Genomic DNA, 27,609 nt, shown 5'->3' with positions numbered 1-27,609 from the left:
CTACTGCCAGCTGGGCTGTATACTGACACCAACACCAATCAATTCTATTGGATTTTTACTTTGTGGAAATTACCTTTGAATAAACACGGAGCCCCTGATCAGTCGCAGATTATATTTAATGAAAGCTATCTGTGCGACGACGCTGGCACCTCTTGTGCAAACACCACTGACAGCGCAGGGCTGGCGGCAATTAAGTGGTTTTCAGTCAGTGCACTAGAAATAAAATCCGTTACGAAACAGCTGAGGTTTAAATCAAGGTAGTATGGAGGAGAGCACGTCCTTTTAAAATAGATATATAAAGGTTTCAAACTGTGAGCAGTTTTCAGTTACTTCAGACTCTTAGTTTTTATTTCTTAGTCCAAAAACTGTAGAGTTTATTGAGGTACCAGTTCAGAACAATTTAACCTGCCTGGAGCATCAGTTGACTCCTGAATATTTTCACAAGTAAAAACTTTGTATCTATGGTTTTTGTTTTCTGGTGGAAATCTTCACTATTGATCACATTTTACATCTGCCTGTGGTTCCATTAAAAAATAACCAGTGAATGTATCAAGAATAGCATAAAACTAAACATAAGCAAAGATTAGAAATTTAGATTCAAAATCAGCTTCTGAATATAGCAAATTTACTCCTAGCAGATTAACTAAGATTATTTTATTCAAATAAAATGTCTGTGAAATGAAATGAGACAAATATCATACAAAAGATTATAAAACAATTTGAAAAGTTATTGTTCTCTTGTATTGATATTTGAGAAAAATCTAAAATGATGTGTAATGCCCAGCGCACACTACACGATCTTAGAGCTATCGGCCGATTGTCGACCTATTTTCAATACCTGAGAGATCACACATTAGCCCACAGAAATCCTAGGTATAACGGTTCGATCGGTTCCTTCCTGCCGTGTGTTGTCCAACAATGGGCACAAAATAATGGCTACAAGTTCAGTTAACTAATTTTAAAACCAGGCATTAATCAATGCTTTACTACAATCTGCCTGCAATGCATGTGGCTAGTGTCAGCGTAAAGTCCTGACTGAATGAAAATCATTATAACCTATTTATGTGGGTTTATCAACTGCGGTAGCAATTTCGCTCCAACTCCTCCTCTTGTCATTTCTATATTCTTTGCATGTTGAATAAACATTAATGTTGTTTCCACATATCATCTCCAATGTGAATCATCTCCATCTCCATTGCGCTGTGTCAGCTGTTTGGGATTTCCCTCTGTAATTTCCCCTGAGAAAGCATGGAGGAGAATCCATGCTTTCTGATTGGCTACCTGTCACATTCGACAGGCTGCATTCTCGCTCCCAGTCTGGGAAAACCCCTTATTTAGATGGGAGCGGCAACAACGATCTACCATAACACACCACACACTACAGGATGATGGGTTATTATGAAATCGTAAGCGACAATCTTAGAACGGCCGACGTTCTAAGATTGTCGTAAAAATAGCAGCAGAAAATCATGTAGTGTGAACTATTGCATCAGGTAGTCGATGTGCCCATCTTCTCTATTTAAATCTAATGATTACTGAAGGGCAATCTAGTATACAGACTTCATAATCTGCACTCTTTTGGTTGAATGCAGTATTTATTTCCACTTTGGCTTTATGTTGTTTAGTTTTTATTCAAGTACATTTTTTGTTGATGGAGACTGAGAATCCATTTTATTTTTGTTTTTGGTTGTTGTGTTTATTTTGTTTATCAATTCCAGTGTTTAGTGTTCTTTTGAAAATAAAATGCATCTATCTTTGGCAGAAAATCGCATGCGTTATTACGTCATTTCCATTAAATCAGTGTAAGAAGGTCTTCAAACAATATTACTGTTTATCGCAATAATTTTTGAGACAATTAATCGCTCAGCAAAATTAGTTATCGTGACAGGCCTATGACCTAAATAGAAACACAAGAAAAACCACAGATCTTGACAATGTGTTGTTTTTACTTCAGCTCCAAAAAAACAAAAACAAAAAATCTATTTTATGTAATTAGAGAAGAGAACAAATAAAGAGAAAAAAACTCACTTCTTGCTGCTGGTCTGTTTGCCCTGTGCAGCACAGCTATAATTTCCAAGCTGCGTACCGAAGCGAAGCGAGAGAGCCGTGTCGCAGTCGTCGATGCTCACCACGGCCACCTTCTCGTCAGACGGACCCTGGGCTTCTCCGATCAAACTGCGTCTGGGCTGAACACATACATTTACATACGCAGGATTAAAAACCAATCCAAAGAGCTAGAAGAGAATGAAACAAGTTGAGTTAAGATGACATGCAGGAAAGAGAACAGCTTTTGCTTATTAAATCTAAGAACCACGGTTGAGAAACACTGTGCTACAGTATTAAATGTTAATGAAAAAAAGGTTGGGGGAATCATAGTTAGTGTGACAAGAAGTAAAAGCAGAAATTTAGCAAAAACAAAGAACAGCAGGCAGAAGAGATTCCTAATCTTTCCATCAGGGTTTTAGTTTTAAAAAGGGAAAGCATGGCAGTATAAAAGGAAGAGGGATGTTTTTGTGCATCATGACACACATTCATACTCACATAGCGTGTAGCCGGCTGAAGAAAATGAAGCAAAAAAAAAAAAAAAAAAACAATGTAGAAAATTAAAAGAGATGTGCAGCAAATATGCATGAGAATAATGGGGACAAGCAAACGCCCACATAAAAAAATAAGCACACGCAGAAACAAATCGTCTCAAATCAAAGTGCTCCGTCAGCACGGAAAACTTTTCTGCCAACACATCAGAAGCACAAACAACAAGCGAAACAGGAATCAGAGATCAAAGTCGAGGGATGAAAATTGTGGAGGTTCGCAGGGAGCGGCGCGTGGCAAACCCACCTTGTTGTAGTAATGGATGTGAACCGTGTGCCAGTTTCCATCGCTCACGCCTCCGAGCAGGAAGGGGCTCACCTGAGTGGACGACTCACCTGGAGGCGGATGGAGGAAGACGTGTTAAACCTGAGCAGGTGGCATCATGGTTGTGCTTGTTCATCTTAGAAACACTTTACTTTTGAGAGTGATGCAGGAATATGGCCTGTTGTATGTCCTGATTAAAATAAATGCGCTCATTTACAACGATCTTTGCGATTCCGTGTGCAAAATGAATTAATTTTCATTCAACAACATTACTCTCTTTGTTTTGACTCAAAGCATTTCCTCCCTGGAGGCACAAGGAGACAGATAATTAGATATTATCGTCCCTGTGGGGAAATTCCTTTCCACAGCCTTCACATGTTCATGAGGCATGAACAAAATTTACAGCTTTATGAGAAAAATACAGTAGACGTATGCGCTATATTTACACTCCCACAAAGCTTTCTTCTGGGAATACAAACAGTGTTAAGCAGAGCCTCACTCTTCAGCTGATGAAGTACCTGTGGAATATTTGAAGACCACTTGTCCTTCTTGGATCTCCAGTGCGATGAAATCATGTTTCTCATTGAAGCGTCCGTTGTAGAAGAGAAGACCGCTCTTCTCCAGAGTGGCAAAACTAGACAAGACACACACACACACACAACCCTATGATTCATCCAATAAGTATTGGTGAACAGGCGTTATGATAGTATTACAAACTACCAGGAAGGTTAAATAGATACAACCCAATCATCCCAGGAGACCATATTTTTAACTCCGCCAATGTTTAAGGTCAGGTTCAGCTTTGTTCAAGCTAAGAGATAATTAATGTGTGATACGGCTGAATAAATCATAAAGTCTAGAAGGTTAAACTTTATACAGTTACAAATCCTTGTAAGTATTTTCTTACAATACAGAACAGCTGCAGTGTGTAGAAATTTACAGAGAAGAAAAGCTTTCTATAAAACATAAGATAATCCGTCATAAAACCTTATCTGGGGATAATTTCTCGTCTACATAAACTCTAGTCTCATCCTTGTGCATCCGACGTGTCATTATGCCATCTTTTAATGCATGCAGATCAAATCTCTACATGCCTCCAGAAACAGGAGAAAAAAAGGAGCATCCTGACCTTTGTCTGCAGAGTTAATGTATCAGAGATGCACACAACTAGAGGGAGCAAACATATGCAAAGAAGGGTGCTTTACATCTTCTAGATAGTGTAATTACTGTTGGGGAAATTCATGATTTGAACTCCTCATCAAAATGAAGCGTCTTATTCCCACTAGCAATAAAACTGCATGTATAAATATTATGTCGTCGTTATAATTTCTTTTCCTAAAACTGGTTCAACTCGTCAGTCGGCTATGACTTCCAGTAGAGCTGAAGAAATGAAAAATGTCTGGAAAAAAAACAAAACAAAAACAGCTTGTCTACTCACACTTTTCCCCAACTGGGCTGTAAATACGTTTCTACCGCAGGGTAAAACATTGTGTTTTCATATCTCAGTTCAGTAGCGCAATAATTACCAATACTTTAACACAGTGGGTTACAAATACAAGACCTTTACAATCATTTTTTGTAGTTGTAAACAAAGTTCTAACCTATGTCACAAAACATCGAAAGTCAAAGAAACTTAGAAACTACGACTGTGGCGTCCGTTTCTCAGCTCTTAATGAGATGTTTCAGGGTACCTGAGTGTAGGCGAGCAGGACAAAAAACGATTTTATTACTAATAATAAATCATATTACTAACCTTCTAACCTGGTGTGTGTAACTAGTTTCACCGAGTAGGCCTGTTATGACTATTTATTTCTATGAACACTGAACACTGTTCTACCCTCCTGAAGCAAGAAGCTGTGCTGCAGTGTGAATGCAAGTATGTTTGTAAAAACTAAAAAATAAGTGAAAATTAAGTGCTACCTGTGCACAATGCTTATATGTGACAATTTTATTTAACACCTCCTATAAAAAGAGTATGCCCTTTTGTAAAATTAGGTTGGTATATTGTGTAGCTTTGTTAATATCTTAAATTTGAATGAACATTTAACACCGGAACTGGAGGACATTTTAAATATCCAACATAAATAAATAAAACAACCAAAAATAAAATTGTCCTTCAGTTAAGTTAAGACCAACATGCCAGAATGAAGACTTTTGTTATCCAGTTTTTGGTAGAGAGAGAGAAAAACGATAAATCGTGCAAGTGGACGTTATTGAGCCTGTTTTAATTTATCATGCGAATAATTGATTTATTGCTTATTGTAACAGGGCTTGGAGCATCCAGCATCAATCGGTCTATCTTCTATAAAGAAGTAACGTTAACAGATTTGTTAAAAGCTCATAAATTAAGGCTCTCCTTAAGAAAGACCCCCTGTTAGCCCTTAACTTCATTCCTCCACTTATCATCGCTACACAAATGGATGCCACAAATCAATAGAACAAATCAGACGCAGCGCTTTAAGGCACCCACGACTGACGTCTCGCAGAAACCACTAATGGTGGCCGTATCAGGCCAGCAACAACCCCACGGGCAACATCACCTTAGCAACTATCATTAGATGACTTCACCCATGGCAACCATCCCATAATCCTGCATGGCCACTCCTTGAGATCTCCCTTGGAGATCCAATTGGCATGTTAAAAGGCTGCAGACAAATGAGTGTGGGGGTCGTAGCTTACTAGTAGAGTTAATCAAAAGCAGACAAAGCAAGACTGGAAACTATAGTTAATTGGTAGCTTATTAGTAAACAATGTTCTGACAAGCTCATAAGACTTTATATATGCATTCATTTACTTCACAGAAGTAAAAACAAATCCTTTTATTAGCCTTTCTTAATTAAATAAGTTGAACATTTATGTCCAACTTATTTTAAAAAAAAAACAAACACATCTTATCAGCCCTGAAAACCAAGCTTTTTATTTTCCTGATCTGACATGAAAAGATTGAGGTCACCCATGTGTAAGCCTAAAGGATAGGAGACAAAAACGGGAGTTAGATGTAAGATAAGAAGATGAATTTTAAGGACAGGAGGTCGCAGAGATGCTACTGAAACCAGCAAATAGGCAGATGAAAGAGAAGTGTGTGGAGAAACGGCCCTCCTCAATGGAGGGAGTCGGCAACGGGAGAAAAGATGAGTTGCAGGATTGATCTCACATAGAGATGAAATGGATAGATTAAAGAGAAGATGCTCTGTGAGGGAAGCCAGAATCACAGATGAATACCTAAGGATCTCAGTCTGCCAGAGTCTGGACGATGAGGTACGGGAGCAGACAGAAGACAAGCTACAAAGAAAGACTTTCTAATTGTGCGCTTTAAACTCTACTGACCTCAATGAAATGGAGAGGTGAAATCTCTGCCTGAGGCCCCGGAACATCGCGAAGGATTTCGGTGGGAAAGACCTGGCGGTGACGGTGCAGTACGGCCGCTCGTAGCCTCCCGGCGGACACTCACAGCGGAAACCTCCACCGGAAAGCTCCCGACATGTCCCTCCATTACGACACACGCCGGACACGCACCGACCCTGCCTCCGGTCCAACTCACATCGGTCACCTGAAATAAGGAAAATAAATTATCAGTTTATATGTTAACGAATGAAGCAGATGAAACTAAACCTTTAGAAAATACACACTTGCTGCAAAACAGTTCTTGTTTCACCCCAGAGCTACTACACTGTGGGATGATATGCGGAGTTATCAGATGTTACATATAAGAGGAAACAAACACCCTGAAATACAGAGATCCTTTTCAGGAAGTATTTCTTTAAAGTGGGATAAAAACAAGCCAGTGAAAAAAGCAGATGCTTTAGGCGAGCATCATTCAGACGGGCAGATCTTTACCTCTGTGACAAACATTCTGGTTAATACCTTTGGCTCAGATTAAATACTCTTTAAAATGAGGCTGCATGAGGCACTAAGTGAGTACTCAGGGAAAATGCATCAGAAAGGGTCAGGATAGCAGATTAAATCTATTCTAATCCTGAAATTGTGTAGCTGGATTATTATATACTACCTGTAAGTAGTTTAGTCACACTCTTCAGTGAAATAGTTCATGGATTCTACATTTTTTATGGGCTCCTAATGATTTATTTCAACCATTTTGTTGTTGTTTTTTAATTTAGTGCAAAGAAACTTTTACATGTTTCTTTTTAAAAGACATGAACAGTAAACACAGTAAAGTAAAGTCAGGGCTTGTCTCTTCAAAAACTAGTTCTGACCAGTCATACAGAAATCCTTAATGAAAAGCACTGAGTGCGACTTACTTACATACAAAGGGTTTATGGTAAGGAGAGGAAAGACAGACTTTTAAAAAAGTTCTTAATTCAAGCAGTGAGAAACCAGTTTGGTCGTTTCTCCGCACCAAACAGTAAACGTCTATTTTACTAATTGGGGGAAAATGAATGTAAAGCTATTTACAAGAGTTCACCCCCTGGTTTTGCCGTGTGGAGGAAGCACTAATTGGAGAAAAGAAGTGTCCACTTGGTTAATACAGTATGTGTTTCTGTTATCGAACAGAAGGGTGAGCTACTTACTGATGACAGAAAAATTCGGTGAAAGATTTATCCAGTCACAATGTCTTATGGGGAAACAACTAGCATAATCAATGCATCCTGATTAGATTTTGCCCCAACTATCTCAACTCACTTCTTTCAATGTGGAACAGCAGCTCTGCACAGATGATGGAGCATCTCAACATACCTCTGCTTCTGTATTCATGATCTCTTTTCTTCAGCCGTGACCCAGAAAAGATAAAGGTCAGTCAGAGTGAAGACAGACCAGAAAATCTAGAGTTTAATGTTTCCAACAAGAAAGACCTTCTCAGTGCCTGCAATACTGCAAACGTTGCACCAACCTGTCCATCCTTCTCCAAAGCCACCCACGTGAAAAAACACACCAAAGCACATGAAGCCCTCCGCCTGAAGTAGAGACCGACCCCCACAACCCAACAAGAGCAGGTGGAGAACCATTGGCTCAGACCTAACAAAGCTGACTCTCACTCTGTGGACCCGCTCCACTTCACGGTGAAGGTCCCGGCTTGATGGGGCCAAGAGATCGACATCTTCTGCAAAAAGCAAGGCTGGTCCCCAAATTACACCTTCCTCTCATGACTATGCTATGAGATCCTGTTATTGAACACGTTACTCTGACTACATGGTTGTGCATGTTGAATATTTTACGGTTCATAAGGTTCTAAAAACCAGGGAAATTGATCATGTCTTTTGGTTTTGAAAACAGAAATTCAGATATGCAATCAGCTAATCAGTCTCTCTGCTGCTCCGTGGATCAACAAATACTGTGTGGGACTCTGACGAGTTAAAGGAGGTTTTCCAACATGGGAGTTTTTATAATTATTTAACATGTATGGCAGTGGTTTATTAGAATGCTAAAAAATTTAATTCCTCCTTGATTAGAGAATGGATGAAGCTATGCTAATTTCTAGCCGCGTTTGCATCAGGCTAATATTTTCCATCCTTTTAAAAGAAATCAAAATTACATTTGAAAGTTTCCTCCTTAAAGCCATGAGATATTCTGAGGCTGTTTGAAGCTGAAGGTGCATCTCTGCAGGATATAAAGAGAAAGAAATATCTTCCTGTTGACTCAATTCTGTTGCTTCGGAACTGGGTGGCAAAACAAAAACAGCATGAACAAATCTGCAGACGGGAATAAACACAAATTTGGCTGCGAGTCAAGAAAGTGCTAGTCTGGGGTGTTTTAGTGAGTTTGAACCCCCCCCCCCCACCCTCCACCCCCTCTCACACACGCAAACAGAAGCACTGCAGAAATAGGTACATAAGGAAGCACATTGACTTTCTCTTTTCACCTTTCCTTGAGCGCATTTGGACACACACACTGTCTGACATTTAGCAGCTGCACACAAAGAACACCCACACACACTGCCCCCTCGCATCGGCAGAGCAGACGGGTTTGAAAGTAGCCTAAAGACAGATGGCTCCTTGAGGACCCACTTTAGAACCTGCTGACGGCCCCAAAATACACACAGACAGTGAGATACCAGACAAAACAAAACCAAATTGCTAACACATCAATAATTAACACAATGCAGATATATTTTATATCCAAAACGGACATAAACACTTTATTTCCCTCTCTTTCTACCTCATACGCACACACATCAACACATACATGGATCATTGCCCCTGCCCTCGAGGCTGTCGGGTTTGATCATGTAACTGTCTTTGCTGGCACTTTGTTTTCGCTGCTTTTAGATGCCAGAGAAGCCGCTGGCAGCGACCTCACATCTTTACAGGGACACACACACAGACACGCACACGCCTGCATACAGCACCGCAGCTGTGAGTCAATAAAAGTCCTCACCTTTCCTCGTGACCAATTAGATATAAATTTGACATGACACACGCAAGACACGGCCACTTCCAGACCGCCATCCCACATACAGCAAAAAAAACACACATTTAGAGAAACACATAAAGATTCTGCAGGGCCAGTCAAAGAAACACACCAAGAGGAAGGCTGTAAAAACTCACATGTCTGATTCACATGTTGATACGGAGTCTATCTGACACAGGACAAATCGAATGGCACGCTGTTATTTCTAAAGCTTTGGGAGCTTTTACAAGAACATTCAGCTGCTTCACGGCATTTCCAAGATTAATCTGACCTCAGCTGTCAACGAGTATTCTCTGGACTCTTGATCATTTCCTGTTTATTTGAACCATGATTTCTCCTCGCAAATATCTTCATGACCATTTCACTTTTCAAGAAATCCAGTCTGTTGACAGGACAACTGTTAGTGGTGCGTTCACAAACCTCGCTTTTTTGAAAGAGTGTCAAGAGAGAGAGAGAACCCGCTTCTGGAAGTCCTGTTTGTAGTTTGCAACGAGTCACCTTTGGGATACAGCAAACAAGCAGAAACACAGCTTAGACCAAATTCTACGCTTTGACCACAAGCAAAACACCAACCACCCTGAACACACACTGCCCACTTTGAAACACGGTGGTGGTGGTGGTGGTGGTATGATGTTGTGGGGATTCTTTTTTTACCAACAGAGAGAAGAAAACAGGCCAACAACAAACAATCTGAGCTATAAAGTAATGATTCAGATCAAACGTGTGAAACTGGATTCTTTTTGTTGAGTCTATCACCAAAATGTTCCCAGTAAATCATTGAAGTTTGTGTTTTTTAACAAGGTAAAATGTGAACATGTGTATCAGGATATGAATATTCAGCACTGTATGCATAAAGCATCAAATCCTTGTAAAAAAAAAAAATCCACTTCATTTGTTAGCACCCACCTGATCTCATCAATTAATAAGAGGTCTCTGTTTCTTGGCCCGACTCTCGATGGCTGTCGCCGTTTATCTGAGCCGTGTTTTCTTCCATATATCACTCTCTCGCAGTTTGTCCACTCTGCTTTTAATCACCCTGTTTCTCTGCCTCACTTAATTTGCCATGGCTCCGGGCGGGCCCGTATCTTCCCGATTTTGGCTGACAAGCACTCTCTCTTTCACACCGCGGCTGCGTCGAACCCCCCGGGGATGCGAACGCTCTCACCCATACAGAGACACCCAGACACAATCCCAGCTCAGCTTACAACGACTTGGGGACGTTTCAGAATGATCACATCTGCCTGTCCGTGTTTTGCCTTCCCTCATGACGCCGGTCATCGCAGGTTAAGTCTACACTCGCCTGTGAGTGTACACAACAGGGAAGCAATTATATTGGAAAAAAAAACAAAAAAAGTGAAGTATATAGACTGGGAGAACCACCACTCCATATTCCTGCTTTTGTTTGCAGCAACCGCTCATCCGTAGAGACCCTCTCATTAATATTAAAATAAATAAATACGCATTAATACTCATGAATTATGCGTGAGGTGAGACCTTAACACAGACAGCTACAAACGCATCCACACACACACAACCCGACATACACTGTTTGTTATGCACACAGAGTTGAGCTCAAGTTGACAGACAGAAAATAAATTGGCTAAAGGAAGACAGTCAAAAAGGCAAAAAAAAATAAAACATATGTGCATGCAGATGTACAATATCAAAAAGAGAACAAACAAAAATCCGCATCCAGAGGAATGTATGCATTGTAATTATAGTTAGAAAACCAGCAGACACAGTTTCTCAGACTGAATCAAAGATGGGTTTATTTCTTGTCTCGTAAGGTGTGAACTCCATCGAGGCTCCCATTGATCAACAGCAGCGCGACACACACAACACGGGAGTAGGGAAATGGTGTGCGGTTCCTCATGCAGACGGACACAAAGGTCAAGCGATTACAAAACAGTGGGAGTCCTATTGCAAGAAAGCACTTAGAAATTCATGCAAAAAAAAAAAAGCATGCATAAGCTGCATGCACAGATGGTTTTTAATGAGCATACCATAATGGAAGCGAGCACGCCCACACAGCCACACAGGCGAGATGGCATTTAATAGAAACATGCAGCCGAACAAAGAAGAGCATATAGAGTGAGACGCGTCATGCAGACAGCCCTACTGAAGGCAAATGGGGAAAATTACAGCAACATGTCAGGTGGGATCATTAAACTTTTTACTCCACTTCACTGCCACTAATAACTGCTTTTGCAGTCCCATGTTTTAACAAACATAAAGCAGTTTGACAGCTCTATTGACTATAATTGGATCGCTTAAAATGTTCAGCAGCACAAAGAAGACTCGTGTGTGTGTGTGTGTGTGTGTGCGCGCGTGCTTAGATATAGATGAATGCTACATTATACCGGCTATGAGCAACTTTATAGAAACGGCCTCAGACCGTTTTGATGGTTTAAGTCATTTGATGTGACTTCAGAAACAGTGACTGTTTGCCGTGGAACAAAGAGTGATACAGCACTCCCCCGTCCTCAGACTGTTGTTGTACACTGCTGGTCAGCTGGCTGAAAAAGACAGCTACTATCGTCTTTCCTCGCTTTCAAGTAGATAAATTTGGTCGTTTGGAAAAAATTTTCAAGCTGTGAAAATCACAAGTACTTGTGATCTGCAAACTTAAGGAGTTCAGCCCGTTGTTAAAACTGTCAATATGTAATATTGTTTTTGTGGTAAAATGAATTATTTTTTGTTTTAAGCTAAAACAGAGTACACAAAGCATATTTTTTGTTATAGCAATACAAGAAAATTATGTTTATTTTTTTTTTTACATGATATTAATTTATGCAGGTGTTTAGCACCAAAGAATACCAAGATTTTAAAAAGTTATGGTTTAATTTTTTATTTGTTGTAATACTAAAATAAGTGCTGGCGTGATTGGCGTTTTCTCCACATTTGTGAACCAGGGAGTAAAGCTCTTCTATAATAGAAATGCTTTTTGGAACCAAAATCAAAGCTTTTCTGTGCTTTTGGCTCCAAAATCCTTTATTGGAACCAAAACGCTTTTCTACATACATAAAAAAATACATATATAAAAACATAAACAGTTACACCAAAGGTAAATGTGCACCAGCAATTACCCTGATTTAAATACCGGTTAATAACTTAAGAGTGTTAAGCAGCTGAGTGCAGGCTAGCTACCTTTGCAGATAGCCTAACTAACCAGCTACATCAACGTGTTCAGCATGAGGATCACATTCCAGCCCATGCCTAGTGTTAACATTTTCATGTATCCCATCTATGTTTTCACTGGGACGCACCTACCAGCACATTCCAGCTTGTGTGATTCTCACACCTTGTCCAGAATTCAAGAAGCATATCGAGACATATTTTTCTGCTCCCAGTTTGAATTTATTACTTCATTAATGTAACGTTATGTTCTCGTGTTCCCTCCCTGCATCCTCATGTTTCTTCCTTGCTTACGTCCTTCTACAATTCCCTCCGTTCCCGCTCTCTCTTTCTCTCTCCAAATCTCACCCTTTCTTTCTTCTTTTCCCTTTTCTTCCTCTGCACCTGCCTTAATGCATTCACACCGCCCCTTCATTCACGCAGATGTTTTATTCATCAAAGCGGGTATTCTTCAACCCCCCCGCCCCCGGCATCTCGCTTCGCTCCGCCCCATGGCCCTCCTCCTCCTCCTCTTCCTCCAGCCCAACACATGGTGCTTCCCCAGAGGCCAGCACGCTCCCACTTGCTTCCCCTTACTCCTTCCTATTGCACTTGCTTTTCCTTACTTGTGCGTCTTTACGACGCTTAGACCACATGCAGTGTTTTAACTACTTGTTTAAAACAAAGTTATGCAAAGATTCACATTTCTCAGGGTGGGACAAAATTCCCAACTGTTGCGCTGCAAGCAAGCAGAAATAACTTGCAAGAAAAACAAAGATAAGCTGTACAAAACTGGAACAAATGTTTCGGCTAGAAGTAAAACACAGGCACTGTTTGAAGAGACTGTGACTTTGATGTATAAAATCAATAACCATAAACACAGTCTGCTGCGCCCTTTCGACGGGAATCTGAGCCCAGAGGCAAAAATAGAGATGATGTCATGAAACGACACTGGCCAGCCGACAGTCTGAGGACGGATCATTTCAGGGATGTGTCATCCAAGGAAAGCTGCTGTCAAACAGCTTCGTAGTGTACTTCATTATTTATTAGTGTGTCAGTGATCTCACTACTACAGTGAGTATTTGTGCGGTGCCAATTTATTCCTTTCAAATCTCGGGCTTTGTTTGTAAAATCTGAAGGTCTTCTTGGGAACGCCTCTTCAGACTTGAAGAAACAAAAGCACAGAGGAAGAAGGATCTGGTCCAGGTTAAGTTAACATTATTGGTCAAAATCAATTTCAGTAAAAGTATCCGATACAACGCCTTGAAAAAATAACCATATGCCCTCAACCTTTTCACATTTCCACATGCAGGCATTTCAAGGTACTTTATGTGATCGAAGAACACAGAGAGCAAAACTGTAAAGTGAAAGTAAGGGTCATGTGTTGTGCAAAAATTCATCAGCACTTTGAAGAACTTTGTTTTATTTCGACTACAGCAACAGGTATTTTCTGGTGTGTCTCAAACAAGCTTTACACATTCAGAAACTGAACAGAGCCTGCTTGTAGGACAAAAAGTTTGATTTTGGTCTCGTCTGATCACCGAACCTTCTTGCACATGCTTGCTGACTCAGCTCATTGTGGAAACCTGCAAACAATGGCTTCTTTGATGCTAGTCTGTCAAAAAAGAAGAAAAAGAAAAGCTGGAAAATGTTCGAAAAACAAGCAACTGGAACATTATTGTTTAAATATGACATTCATATTTTGTGATTCTTCTTCTTCTCTTCCTTCATTATCGTTTCTCTTCTGATACGCCTTTTCTGTGGCGTATCAGGTGTCGACAGCAAAAGCAACGAGAGTTCATACCTGGAACATGAATGTATAACATTTAAAGCCCGCAAAATATTCTTTGCAGATCAACATGGTCCTCATATTGTGATTTGGGTTGGTAACTTTATTTAGAAGTATTGGTAAAAAAAAAATGCTAAAAGCTTACATAATTTTCCTCTTACTCTGCATTTTGGCACTTTGAAGATTTATCACATAAAAGCCCAACGAAATACATCGGCAGTTTTTGGATGTACCGTGACAGAAAATGTGAAATGTGAAAGATAGACTGTGCAGTACACATTTGTGTTTTTTTATGGTAATACAAGGAAATTATGTTTTTTTCTTTTTCTTTTTACATAACATTAATTTATACGGGTGTTTAGCACCAAAGTATACAAAACGTCTGTCCTTCATCCTTTGGAAAACAGGAACACCGAAGATAACTACTTTCTAATTGATTGGTACAGAAACAGCAAGGTCATGTGAATATTCACTGACTATAAAGTTTTGATCTGATCTGAATTGTTCACTTTTAAAAGAAACCAGAAATGCCCTCGAGGAGCCTGAACCTGCACCTCACAGCTCTTAGCGTTATCTTCCTAAAACAAACCCTGCCTCCTTTTCCTGTCCTCACCAAACTCTTTTATTCATTTATCCCACTTAGTTCTGCAAATTATGCCCACTGCAGTAAGATTCTTTTTTCCCATTCAACATGCATATTATAAATAGTGCCTATTGTGTATTTAGACACCCCTGTTTCCTCCGGCTACTTGAAAAACGGATCATTTTAGGAACTGATGGCACTCACTTAATTCTCTGTTGCCCAGTCTCAACGCACAAGAGACACAATCAGTCACTCGGTTTATGACCTTTATAATGAATGTCACTCGCTGAATCCATTCTATACCATTATCTCTTTTCGTCCCTGGCTCTCCTGTCTTTGAATGGCTTTTATCTACCCAACAACCCGCTGCCCTCATCTTCCTCTTTAGCCATCTTCTCAAACTGTTTGTTTCTACTTCTAACTCATCTCCCACTTTAAACGTTTTATTCAAGCTGCTTTTCTTCAATTTTCTTTCAAAATTACCTTTTTTTTCTTCAACATGTAATCTTAACTCCGATTCTTGAAGCATCCTCAGCGTTTTAGCTCAGAAGTGATTTCTTTCGCCATCACTTTCATTGCATTTTCTCCCAGGTGTCAGACTCGCTATACAGCTAAGTGAGTTTGTTTTACTTTCTCTCCACAAATGACTCTTAAACGTCAGACTGTTGTGCCCTGCAAATCTTTAATAAGGTATTTGTACGCTGAAAAACTGTCCAAATACTGTGTAATAAACAAGGATCAGCTAGTTATTCTAGTGTTTAAACCACAGCGGAATTTAAATAACTAATTATTGTTTCTCAAATGTTTTTCTTTACAATTTTAGAATCTTTGCTCAAATTCACAGAATAAAATGACAAAAGAAAACGAATAAATTGAACATGAAAATACATTTCTTAAAAAGAAACTAGAAAATTCTTGCCTCATCAAAATAATTGATGTAAAACATAGATTTTTTTGCAGTCCGAAGAGAGTTTCAGTGTCCTGCATAATTAGCTCCATGACCTTTATAGCTGGCTCTGTGTTCACGCTCATTCCTGCCTCTGGTTACTTTACATTCACATGTCCTACAAAAATAATTTCAGAAATACATGAGGCAAAATATTAGACATGCTGCTAAAATTTGTACACCATATTTCCATATTTCTGTGTCAACATATACTTTATGATTTTTTAAAATAATTGTTGACTAGTTGCTTTAATGCCAATAAAGGTATTTTTTTTTATTCATAGCCAGTTTAGAATTGGCAAACGTGTAAATTAAAGCAGATGTTGTTTTCAAAACCTCCACTCCTTATACGTCATGTTAACGTTTGTGAGCTGCTTGGCTCACTTTCAGAAAGAAAACGTTTGACTGAAGCCTGTGCATCTAACTGTGACAGGGGCATGAATAATCTTTAGCTTAAATATACAAAAAATATTAAAGTTTTTGTTATTCAAAGTAAAATACTAAAAAAAATGTTCCTGTGCTGCAAAAAGTTCAGGTGTGCACTCTGCTTTTGTGATGTGTTATTTTAAAGAAGCTATAAAAAATGTATTTTGTGTCCATCTTTGATTTAATTCCATTTCCTGTCGCTTGTAATTTCGTCCAGTCTGATTAAAGATCACAGACTACCCTTTTGTCTTTTTCTTCATTTATAAATCCTTCTCTTCCCAACTGTCTCCTCTTCCCACGTTGCTTCCTGTCTTGACTTTTAAACCCGGCCCATTTTGGTGATAAAAAGTAGCATTTGCTTATATCGAGCATTTTTCTTCTCAAGCTTCATCCGGTTAATGTGCTCTCTGTGTGGGATCTGTCTCCTCTCCCTATCGGCAGGATTAGATTTCTCAGTCTAACACGCATATCTACTTTATCACACCCAAAACTAATCTGATCTCTGCCTACCGCATTTCTTCTCCAGCTTGTTCTGTGTTACTAACTCCTATGTTGTGCTTCTATCTCCCCTGGTGTAAAAATATAAATTACTTCTGCAGAACCAACAGATTTAATTTCTGTCTCTGTCCTCTCTTCTCGCCGTTCACCAGTTTATCCTCTCACAAACTAATTTAGTTCGGATCCTCGCTTCCGTCTCTCTGACTTCCGTCTCTCTGACTTGCGACTCCCTTGCATCTCATGAATCTTTTCTTTGTATCATTCAGCTCTGCGAGGCGTTGCCCCTGTGTTACAGCGGGTGTAATCACATACCTGCCCTTTCTGTCGGCTTTTATCTACACCTGTAAGGTTCGCTGTCTGCTGGGAACTTCCTGAAACCACTGACTACTTTCAAAGCTAATAAATGGCGTGCTGCTGTTTATGTCAGAGACGCAGAATATGCATTTTTATTTCTAGGGAATAATTTCTATGTAGGTAAAAGCTACTTCTGTTACAAATAAAAAAACATTTTTTTCTTGTTTTCTACGTTTTCATAAGTTAACCTCATTTATCACAAGGTATGATGAGAGTTTGGCGCTATGAGCCAGTGGGTTCACTTAAACTACCACTCAAGGCAAAAATCAATAAATCAATTAAATATAGAAACTTGTCACATATTTACAGGGTGTCCTAAAAAGCCACCAGAAGGATTTTCCCATAATACAGAACAGTTTATGGAAAGACTGATGGATGGAAAAGTAACAAGAGAAATTTTTTAAAGCGGAAATATCATTAGATTTTGGAGCCAGATAACTCGTCTAACACAAAAAGAGCTTTTGAAGGCACGTCTCTAAAATAAAAAGGCACTATGTGCCATCTGGACCACCAGAGCACAACGCTGAAACTAAAAAGAAGCCCTTGTTGTTAACAAGAAGAAACACTTTCTAATGGAAATATAACTCAAATGGATGTTACTTATTGGCAACACAGAAAATGATGGAGTGAGCACTTTTACTTTCACTATCGATTCTCCGTGCAGGAAATGTGAGTAAAGAGGGAGGACTTCTCCTCATACAGCTCTTCTATTAAGAATACTTTTTTTGTGTGCCTCTGGTGAATATGAAGCAATTGTAAAGTTGGCTTGCAGGGAAGAAACAACCCAAAGCTGAAGGACAAGAACATAACACGGATCATGCCAAATTGAAAACAAAAAGCTCCACTGTGGGTGTTATTCGGGAAATGTACTGTTTTAGTGATGTTTGGGCTTTTTTGTGTAAAACATATTGGCTGATCTCAGCAGATAGTGCCATTATAAATTAAATCAAAACAGTTTTCTACAAATGGTCCTCCTACACATTTACCCGTTATAATTAGTGGTCGCCACCAATTGTTATCTGAAGATGTTTGTTTGACTGCTTTTTGAATTTTACGTCAGTTCTTTAGCTTCCCTTGTGTAGGATTAGCTTGAAGTGGATTTTTTTGGGAGTTACAATGTTTGAGTGGTGTGGCATAGGCTTTTTAAAAACCCTGCTCTGACAGCCACATTATTACAGGATTTACAGGTTACAATTCTACAAAACTGAGATTTTCAGCTGCTTCTCTTCACTGCTGCTCTTACACGGTACTTACTAGAAATTATGGGAGATGGGAAACATCTTGCATCTTGCAAGATTGGCTGAGCAGAACCTGAACAGACGATGTGTCTGCCTGATAGCAGCCAGAACTTTAGTTTTATTCAGACATAGTTTATCACGAGAGGTTATTCTCCACTTTTGGCAGGTACTGTACATGCAGACTAGACTCCCAACACAGAGTGTTAATTTTTTAGTGAAACTTCAAACCAAACTTATGCTCCAATACCAAACCCTAAACCTGTATCAACATCAAAAATAGCCCTTATGTTTAATATCTTTATATTTGACAAGCACATTTTGATTGTACAGGAAGCGTATCTGGTGGTCATGAACGTACATTTGAGTAAGTGGAAGATTAGAAACCAACTTTTCAACCAGTTTTGCTCTTTGGCCAGCAGACATCCTCTGAGGTTTGGACTCACTAATATAAAACACCACAGCAGCTGTTTCATTCCCAGTTTAGATTAATTATTTAAGGAGGCAGATGTCAGGTCGCGAGAAATTTGCAGGCGCTTAAGAGCTGATTTATTTTTCTTTTCCAAAGACTCAGTCAGTGAGTGTATTTCTCATTTGTTTCCTTATAACACTAGACTTTTCTGTAAAATCAGTTGAGCTCATTTTGACCTAGTTTGGCATAACGTAGAACATGATTTTGTCAGGTTTTATCTTTATTTTGATATTTAAAACCAAAATAAAATTTATTTCAAAAACATGTTTCCATGCATACATGTCACTACGGTGATATTACATAAGATACTGATGCTCAAGTCCCGGCAATGTCTCCTACAGAACCGCTGCCAGAAAAAGCTGAGTTGCTTAGACGAGTTAAGTAGAATGAGTTTAGGGTGCCTGCATTGCCACTGTATTGATAAGATAAGGTAAGATAAATCTTTATTGTCATTGTCACAAGGACAACGAAATTCAAAAGGTGCCATCAGTCAGTGCACATGCCCAAAAACAAAAAATAACTGTCTCACAATTCACACACAACGCAAGAATCAACACACAACTGGCAAAAAAAATAAACAATAAAAACCAAAAACCAATAAATTGGTAAATCACATAACACAGAATTAAGTCATTTTATCAGTGAGGACCCTAAAACTTAACCAAACAGATGGGAATATAAACAGAAAATGAAACAGATTTGCCACTACTGACAGGTTTGAAGACAATCATCATTCTCACCGTTTACCTCCGAATCCTCATTAAAGGCTCGGTTGTATTTCAAATGTGACTTGTTTCAGAATGTCAAAATCTATCAAAAATCCCTCATCCTGTATTGTTTCTACTAATCCCTGATGAACAGTTTAATGCTTTTGTCTCAGAAAAGCAAAATCTTGCATTATGTGAAATCTCACATAGGAAATCTATATTTTATTACCCATTTGGGTTTTTGTTGCCTTCATAGAAATGGTGGTATCTTTAAATACAAATAGCTGAAGAAGAAGAAAGAAGAAAATTAAAAATGCTTGAAAAAGGATGCATTATTTCCCAACAATATGCATGTATAAGTGACCACAGTGAAAAGACCTGAAAGTAGTTAAAGCTCGAACACAACACCGAGTTAAAGCTCTAACACAACACCGAGTTAAAGCTCTAATACAACACCGAGTTAAAGCTCTAACACAACACCGAGTTAAAGCTCTAATACAACACCGAGTTAAAGCTCTAACACAACACCGAGTTAAAGCCCTAATATAACACCGAGTTAAAGCTCTAACACAACACCGAGTTAAAGCTCTAATACAACACCGAGTTAAAGCTCTAACACAACACCGAGTTAAAGCTCTAATACAACACCGAGTTAAAGCTCTAATACAACACCGAGTTAAAGCTCTAACACAACACCGAGTTAAAGCCCTAATATAACACCGAGTTAAAGCTCTAACACAACACCGAGTTAAAGCTCTAATACAACACCGAGTTAAAGCTCTAACACAACACCGAGTTAAAGCTCTAATACAACACCGAGTTAAAGCTCTAATACAACACCGAGTTAAAGCTCTAACACAACACCGAGTTAAAGCTCTAATACAACACCGAGTTAAAGCTCTAACACAACACCGAGTTAAAGCTCTAATACAACACCGAGTTAAAGCTCTAATACAACACCGAGTTAAAGCTCTAACACAACACCGAGTTAAAGCTCTAACACAACACCGAGTTAAAGCTCTAATACAACACCGAGTTAAAGCTCTAACACAACACCGAGTTAAAGCTCTAACACAGGGGTGGGCAACTCCAGGCCTCGAGGGCCGGTCTCCTGCAAATTTTAGATGTGTCTCTACTTCAACACACCTGAGTCAAATAATGAGGTCATTAGCAGGACTCTGGAGAACTTGACTGCACTTAGGAGGTCATTCAGCTGTTGGATTCAAGTGTGTTGGATCAGGGAGACATCTAAGAGTTGCAGGACACCGGCCGTCGAGGACCAGGATTGCCCACCCCTGCTCTAACACAACACCGAGTTAAAGCTCTAACACAACACCGAGTTAAAGCTCTAATACAACACCGAGTTAAAGCTCTAACACAACACCGAGTTAAAGCCCTAATATAACACCGAGTTAAAGCTCTAACACAACACCGAGTTAAAGCTCTAACACAACACCGAGTTAAAGCTCTAACACAACACCGAGTTAAAGCTCTAATATAACACCGAGTTAAAGCTCTAACACAACACCGAGTTAAAGCCCTAATATAACACCGAGTTAAAGCCCTAACACAACACCGAGTTAAAGCTCTAACACAACACCGAGTTAAAGCTCTAACACAACACCGAGTTAAAGCCCTAATATAACACCGAGTTAAAGCTCTAACACAACACCGAGTTAAAGCTCTAACACAACACCGAGTTAAAGCTCTAATACAACACCGAGTTAAAGCTCTAACACAACACCGAGTTAAAGCCCTAATATAACACCGAGTTAAAGCTCTAACACAACACCGAGTTAAAGCTCTAATACAACACCGAGTTAAAGCTCTAACACAACACCGAGTTAAAGCCCTAATATAACACCGAGTTAAAGCTCTAACACAACACCGAGTTAAAGCTCTAACACAACACCGAGTTAAAGCTCTAATACAACACCGAGTTAAAGCCCTAATATAACACCGAGTTAAAGCTCTAACACAACACCGAGTTAAAGCTCGAACACAACACCGAGTTAAAGCTCGAACACAACACCGAGTTAAAGCTCTAATACAACACCGAGTTAAAGCTTTAATACAACACCGAGTTAAAGCTTTAATACACCAAGTTAAAGCTCTAACACAACACCAAGTTAGAGCTGTAATGCAACACCAAGACATCCATGGGATTTTCACAGCGATTTACGCAGTAGGAAAGTAGGAAACCTCTCTTTTAAAGAGTTAAATTCTGACTAAGTTAAGGCTGATGGTGTTTTGTCGTCACCCTGATTATTTTTTGTCTGACTTCTGTATCTTGTGCATTGTGTTTTGGAGTTATTTGATTATTAGTTAGTTGATTATCACTGTTATTCTATATTTCTATGCTGTCACTAGTCTAATCTCCTCAGTACCTTAGACGTGTTCCCTGCTGTTTCCAGTCCCTTGGTTTCTGCATTTGGGTTCTCATCAAATTTAAAACGTCACCGCCATGACGGGCAGATGAGAAAAAAATAATATTTAGATTTTCTTTGAAGTTAGGTTATGTGTAGGCACTACACTAATCTCTTTTCAGAGCTTGTGTGCTGCAAAGGGACATCAGCGCAGTTGTTCACGCATCAAACCTGACTCAGATCTGATGCAGACTTCTGTTTCTGATTGAAAAAATAAAAATAAAGATATGACTCCCTCTGTGGAAAACCAAGGTTTCCAGTGTTGATGAAAACCCCGGGCAAGCTGAGCTCCTGCCTGTGAGAGCGATCCATAGAGTTTCAGGGAAAAACCGAATCAAAGCCACAAAGAAAGGCTAAGGGGGAAAGGGGTAACGGCGGGGCCGGACGGAAAACCAAATGAAATACAAAGCAAACAAGGTTAGTAGATGTCTGGAGATTTCTAGGAGTTGCAGAATCAATTCGTCCCTGACTATTCCTCGTCATCCCTCTTTTTTTTCCTTCTGTTTGCCCCGGGGCAGTGAGGAGATGCTACAACTCCCGACACCTACGCAGAAAGAGCTCAACAACAACAGACCGGGCTGATTTCCCTTGTTCTCGCTCACCTCTCTTCATCCATTTCCCCCAGAAGCTTTACCTCTTTATTATTCTCACTCAGTTCATCCGTCTCTCTCCATCCACAACTAAAGCCTTTGTCATACTCAACCCTCTCCTTTCAAGCTGACTCCATTATTTCTCAATTTTTCTTGTTAAGTTATTGTAAAACATTTTCTCTGTGACACCCAGAATATTTTTTTATATTTATCTATTTATTTTGCAATTATTTTTATCCCCTTTGTCTTCATTTATTAGACTTAAGTCTTTTTTTTTAAAAATAATTAACAAATCATAATTTATGATTTAGGAAACATCCAAAAGTTAAAGTTTTTTACTCGCAGTAGGAAGTGACATGTTGTGCCATGTCACTTCCTTCTCCAATGAGCTACAGTGAAACAAAAATTGTGACCTTGGTCTTGTAGCGTTTCAATGCATTGAATAGACATAAAAGTTAAACATGAATTGTATTGCTAATTGCATTTATCTTGGTTTCTGAGCATTTCTGAGCAGATCCCACTGGTTCTCCGACTAATTACACAACCATGACGTCAATCCCAGCTCCAAGCTCCAACTTCCTTCAAATTATTTTCATTCACCGACATAAAATGTACTACTTTAAAACATTTCCACATCTCTTCGTGACACATCGTTTTTAAGTCGCTGCCCGTCTCATTTCTTATTTTAACTGAACTCACATCGCCGGTCCAGATATGTCTGGAAATCTGGATCCTCTCTGGTAATGTTTTGGTGGGATCCGCCCACACAGCTGGGAATTCACAGACCAAACTTTTTACCGCATTTCTTACCCACCAAATAACTTTTCTCTCCTAAATCCGATTATCTAAAATGATCTCCACCGCTTTTCTATTTCTCCCTAATAAAGATTTTATGACTTCTTCTCCCTCATGTTCCTGTCAGCTCTACTTCTCAGATTTCTCTCCATTCTGTAAGCTTTCCTGGGCTCCTTCATCTCTCTTTCACTTTGTCACAACACTTCTCTTTCTGCTCTCCTCACTTCTTATCTCTCTGCTCATCTCTTCCCCTCCGTCTCAGTGGGAGACTGGAAAACGTTCTGTCTCGCTCATGAAAGAGAAGTGCCGCTTCCTTCTTCCAGCTCTCTTTTGACGCGAAATAAAAAGAAATGTAAAATATCCCCCAGACTCGGATATAGTCGCACACAACCTAGTCTCCATACTCTTTTATATCAAGTCAATGGCTGAGGCAATATAAAGGGACAGAGAAGAGGGATGATGTCTGAAAAGAGTTTGGTCTATTGGGCAAGGTAAGAAAGATGCAACAGCTTTTGTGTCTGGGTTATAGCAGGCGAGAAGATGACGAATTAAAAAATAGCAACTGCCTCTCTGCGTGTGTTTGTGTGTGTGAATGCCTGTGTGTTACAGACGAAGTAACAGGTAGTTCGGGAGGAGAAAAGGCTCCCGTGAGGCGGGGTGAGTGTGTGTGTGTGTTTTCATGTTGTTCGTCTCAACATGACAAAAGAGAGACAACGGAGTCGATCAAAAAGGAAGTCAGTGTGGGACAAGAACAAAGAATCACTGACAGTCTGTGTTACTTTACCAGAGCACACTTAAAGACTTAAAAACAGACGGATGCACTCGCTGCTCTTTACTTTCAATGTGTTTTCAGCTTCTAAATTAATAATGTGGAAGCAAACATTGGTTTGTTCCTACCGCTAATGTCTATGAACAAATTCATCATGATATATTTCCTGTATTTGTAATAAAACATGTTTTTTTCTTATTATTAAATTAAGTAATTCAAATGCCTTCAAGTTTTCAAACATTTATGTCAGGGTTGGCATATTGAGAAAGAAAACACTGAAAATGTATCTTGGGTTTTGGGTTAAAAAAAAAAACAGTTAGTAGAATTAAAAAAATATATATATAAAATTAGTTGCAAAAGTTTGATTGTGATTTTTTTTTCATTCACACAGAGCTAAACACTGTGCTGAAACACCCACAAACAACCAAAATGATTTTTGAGCTAAATGCTCGTTGCAAAGAAGCAACACAATGTTTGTTGCCATTACAAAGATCCTGTTAATATTCTTGGAGCGCAAAACAGACCCTCAGAATGCTACTGCCACCCCCATGCTTCACAGTGGAGCTGAATCTTTGACTCTTGAATAGACAGATGCAAATTTGTTATGCTTTAACGTATTCATTACTTAAACTCTGGCTTCCTTCTTAGTCTCTGTTGTAGGCCACGCTCAATAAATAAATAATTAAAATGAATCACTAAAAGGCCAAAATTATATTACGGCATTCATACACATGATGGTCTGTACAAAAAGTTCACTGGAACTAAACATGCTAAATATGGCAACACAGCTAAAATGCAATTAATTAGTTATTAATTATTCCCTAACAAATCAGCTAATTTGTGTGTTAAAAAGTCTAATGGTTCTGGTTACAATGACCTTCAATGTTTATATGCATTGAGTCATGTTTTTCACTACCGCTGCAACCCAATGAAGGTCCAGTTTATAGCCAAGTTCACACATTCTTTACAGAGTCCGATGTTTCATTGTAGCAGTTGCACAGGAAAGAGCAATTAATATAAACCATGTATGTTGGGAGTGCATGGAAAATCGGAGGCTGTACGCCATATTCTGCCAACCGGAGCAGTCAGAACCAACACATGGACATTATAATTGTTCCGTTTCAGAAGAGAAATCTGAAATTGCTCACATTTGAGTTTTCTATTCCACAGATCAAACTGTGCCTGCATCTCTTTCTTTGCCTTCATCCAGGACTCTCTCCATCCCACTCACCGGTGTAGTCTTCACGGCAGATGCAGGTGTAGCCTCCTTCTCTGCGGGCACACACTCCTCCGTTCAGGCAGGGGTTGGAGTAGCACAGGTTGATCTCCGTCTCGCAGTAATCGCCCGTGAAGCCCACCGGGCACCGGCACCGCAAGCCGGCAATGGGATGGATCGGGCGGAACAAGATGGAAGGCGACGAGATGAAGGGCGCAGAACTATTGAAGCGCAGAACTGAGATGCACTTCATGTAGTTCTGGCAGGGCTCTCGCAAACACACGTTGTCATCGAATGGGAGAACCTTGAACAATGGAAGAGGAGAGAGGAAAGAGAAAGGTATTTGTGGAGAACAATCCCAATCACAGACCTTTGTACTTCATTGCTTAGTATTTAAGCTGTTTTTTTTTTTTTTTTCTTAACAGCTAAATATAACGTAGTTACTTCACAGAGCCATTTAATAGCACAATGTGGCTGGAAAATACATTGTACCACTCTTAAAAGAATTATGTTACTTCTTTGCACTTAACCAAGAATTACTTTTTGGCTTAGTTTTTTAATATAATTTGAGTCATTTTGATTCCCTTTGTCTTTGTTCTGCTGGTTTTCACCTCTCCTTCATTTCTAATCACCCACCTCTGCTCTATCTGCTCCCTGGTTTTCACGCCAACTTGTCTCTTTTAGCTACGTCGCTGTAGATATTCACCTCCACCGGGATTAGGCCTCTGCACAGTTTATGTTGTCTCTTTCAACTTTTCAGTTGTTATCTTAACTTTACAATTAAACCAGAATCAGCCCGCCTCTATCTAGCTCAGACTTCAGCCAGCTTTGCATAAACGGTTGCTGAGTTAGATGGAAACTTTAATGGCTCTTTTAATGGATATTCCTATGAGTCATAAAAAGCAGTGATGGAAAAATTTAAACTCCTCCCTTGTGAAGATGAATCAATAAAATAAAGCATGTTCCATTACAAACCAAAACCTTCAGCCAGAACCCCAATCACCACTCAGTACTTTCTGTAAGCAACAATGTACATAATGTATCAATGGAAAGGTAAATGGACTCTCGGACGGACGGACGGATCTCAGAGTCTGGCTCATTAACTTTCCATGTATTTCTAATGTTTTCTAAAAGTTTATCAATTAAAACCATTTTATCCTGCCAAAATAAATCTTCCAATTAATTTGATTAGTCTAAATCTGCCACAGCTATTTAGTACATAATCCATACTCTGGATCCTCAGCTGGAACTGTACCTGCTGCTGTGTTATAACTGGTGAGGATGAGTGTTTGCAATTCTTCATCATCACTGTGTTTGTATGAAATAACGCGCCACATGTCACTGAGAAATTTTCACTGCCACTTGGTTTTTTTAATCCTGATGTTGGACATTTATGTTGAATGTTTCTGTTCTGTTTATTCCCTCAAAATGTCTCTATCCTGAGATACTTTTGATAGTGTCCTCTGCCTGTCCTGTTTTCTGCAAATCTGTGATCCCTTTCTGTCTTTCATGTGTGAATATCTTCAGTAACTAAGGACAGATTTGCTCTTCCTGGAGAGCCATTACTCGTTGATGTTAGGTTTGAATCTGAATCTCCACTTAAGCATTTTAAATTGCCATATGCTTTGTTTTTGATGTACACTTTTAAATTGTAAAAATTATTTATTCTTTTTTAAATTATTTTCTAAAAACAAAAGTATTAGATTAAGATGGATGGCATCAGTACTTTTCCATAAAATTGCTTCACTACATATTAGAAATTTTATGCCAGGAAGTCAACAGTATGAGGAAACCTTTAAGTAGTTTGTCACCAAACTGTGTAAGATCAGTTAGTTTCCAAAATCTGCCCATTTTCCCCTATCAGATCTGTTAAATGAAATAAAAACTCAACTTGAATTCTTAAACTCAAAGTTCTTCAGTGCTGCCTTCATACCCATGAAATGGCAGCCATAGACAATTCACAATGCATCTCTGGGCTTCATTTTAGAAATGCTCTGCCCTGCAGATTTCACACGTTCACATGTTCAGATCTGTGTGTTTTTTTGTGTGTTTGTTTCTGGTTCTGTGTGCACAGAATTGCTCACGGCTGTGTACACATGTAGACAACAGATGCCCAGTGTTGTGTGCAGGTATGTGGATTTCATGCATGGTAACATATGGTGGTGATATTTGTGTAGTCTTGCGTGAAGCCATATGGCTGCTGTGTGATTAGCATCTGGCTCGTGTTACTGTCAGTTCCTGAGATCACTTTTGGTAAGTCAAGAGAAATCTGAACTATTTGAGTTATTTGAGTAACAAACATGCATTCATCTCGATAAATGATCATCTCCATTAAAGTGTGTCAGCACATGAAAGCATTAAGTGCTCCATGACTTCCTGGTAAAGAGCTGTGCTAACTTTAGACTGGATGAACAAGAAACTTGGATGATGTGTCTCTCCATTCTACCTCCAGATTCTTGACCCTTAA

At 39.3% G+C, this 27,609-nt stretch overlaps 1 protein-coding gene across 1 annotated transcript in view; it reads right to left on the bottom strand.

The window, feature by feature from the left end:
• celsr3 (cadherin, EGF LAG seven-pass G-type receptor 3) overlaps window positions 1-27,609 on the bottom strand; it is a 137,855-nt gene that overhangs the window by 84,262 nt on the left and 25,984 nt on the right. Inside the window, exons 3-7 of the mRNA XM_028014690.1 lie at window positions 25,158-25,446; window positions 6,184-6,406; window positions 3,375-3,490; window positions 2,839-2,927; window positions 2,029-2,186 (exon numbers count right to left, since the gene is read on the bottom strand). Of these exons, the coding sequence (XP_027870491.1) occupies window positions 2,029-2,186; window positions 2,839-2,927; window positions 3,375-3,490; window positions 6,184-6,406; window positions 25,158-25,446 (875 nt within the window). The remainder of the gene's footprint in view (window positions 1-2,028; window positions 2,187-2,838; window positions 2,928-3,374; window positions 3,491-6,183; window positions 6,407-25,157; window positions 25,447-27,609) is intronic.

This window comes from Xiphophorus couchianus, chromosome 1 (genome assembly GCF_001444195.1).
Source record: "Xiphophorus couchianus chromosome 1, X_couchianus-1.0, whole genome shotgun sequence".
Classification (NCBI taxonomy): domain Eukaryota; kingdom Metazoa; phylum Chordata; class Actinopteri; order Cyprinodontiformes; family Poeciliidae; genus Xiphophorus; species Xiphophorus couchianus.
This window is presented reverse-complemented; position numbering and strand designations above follow the sequence as displayed.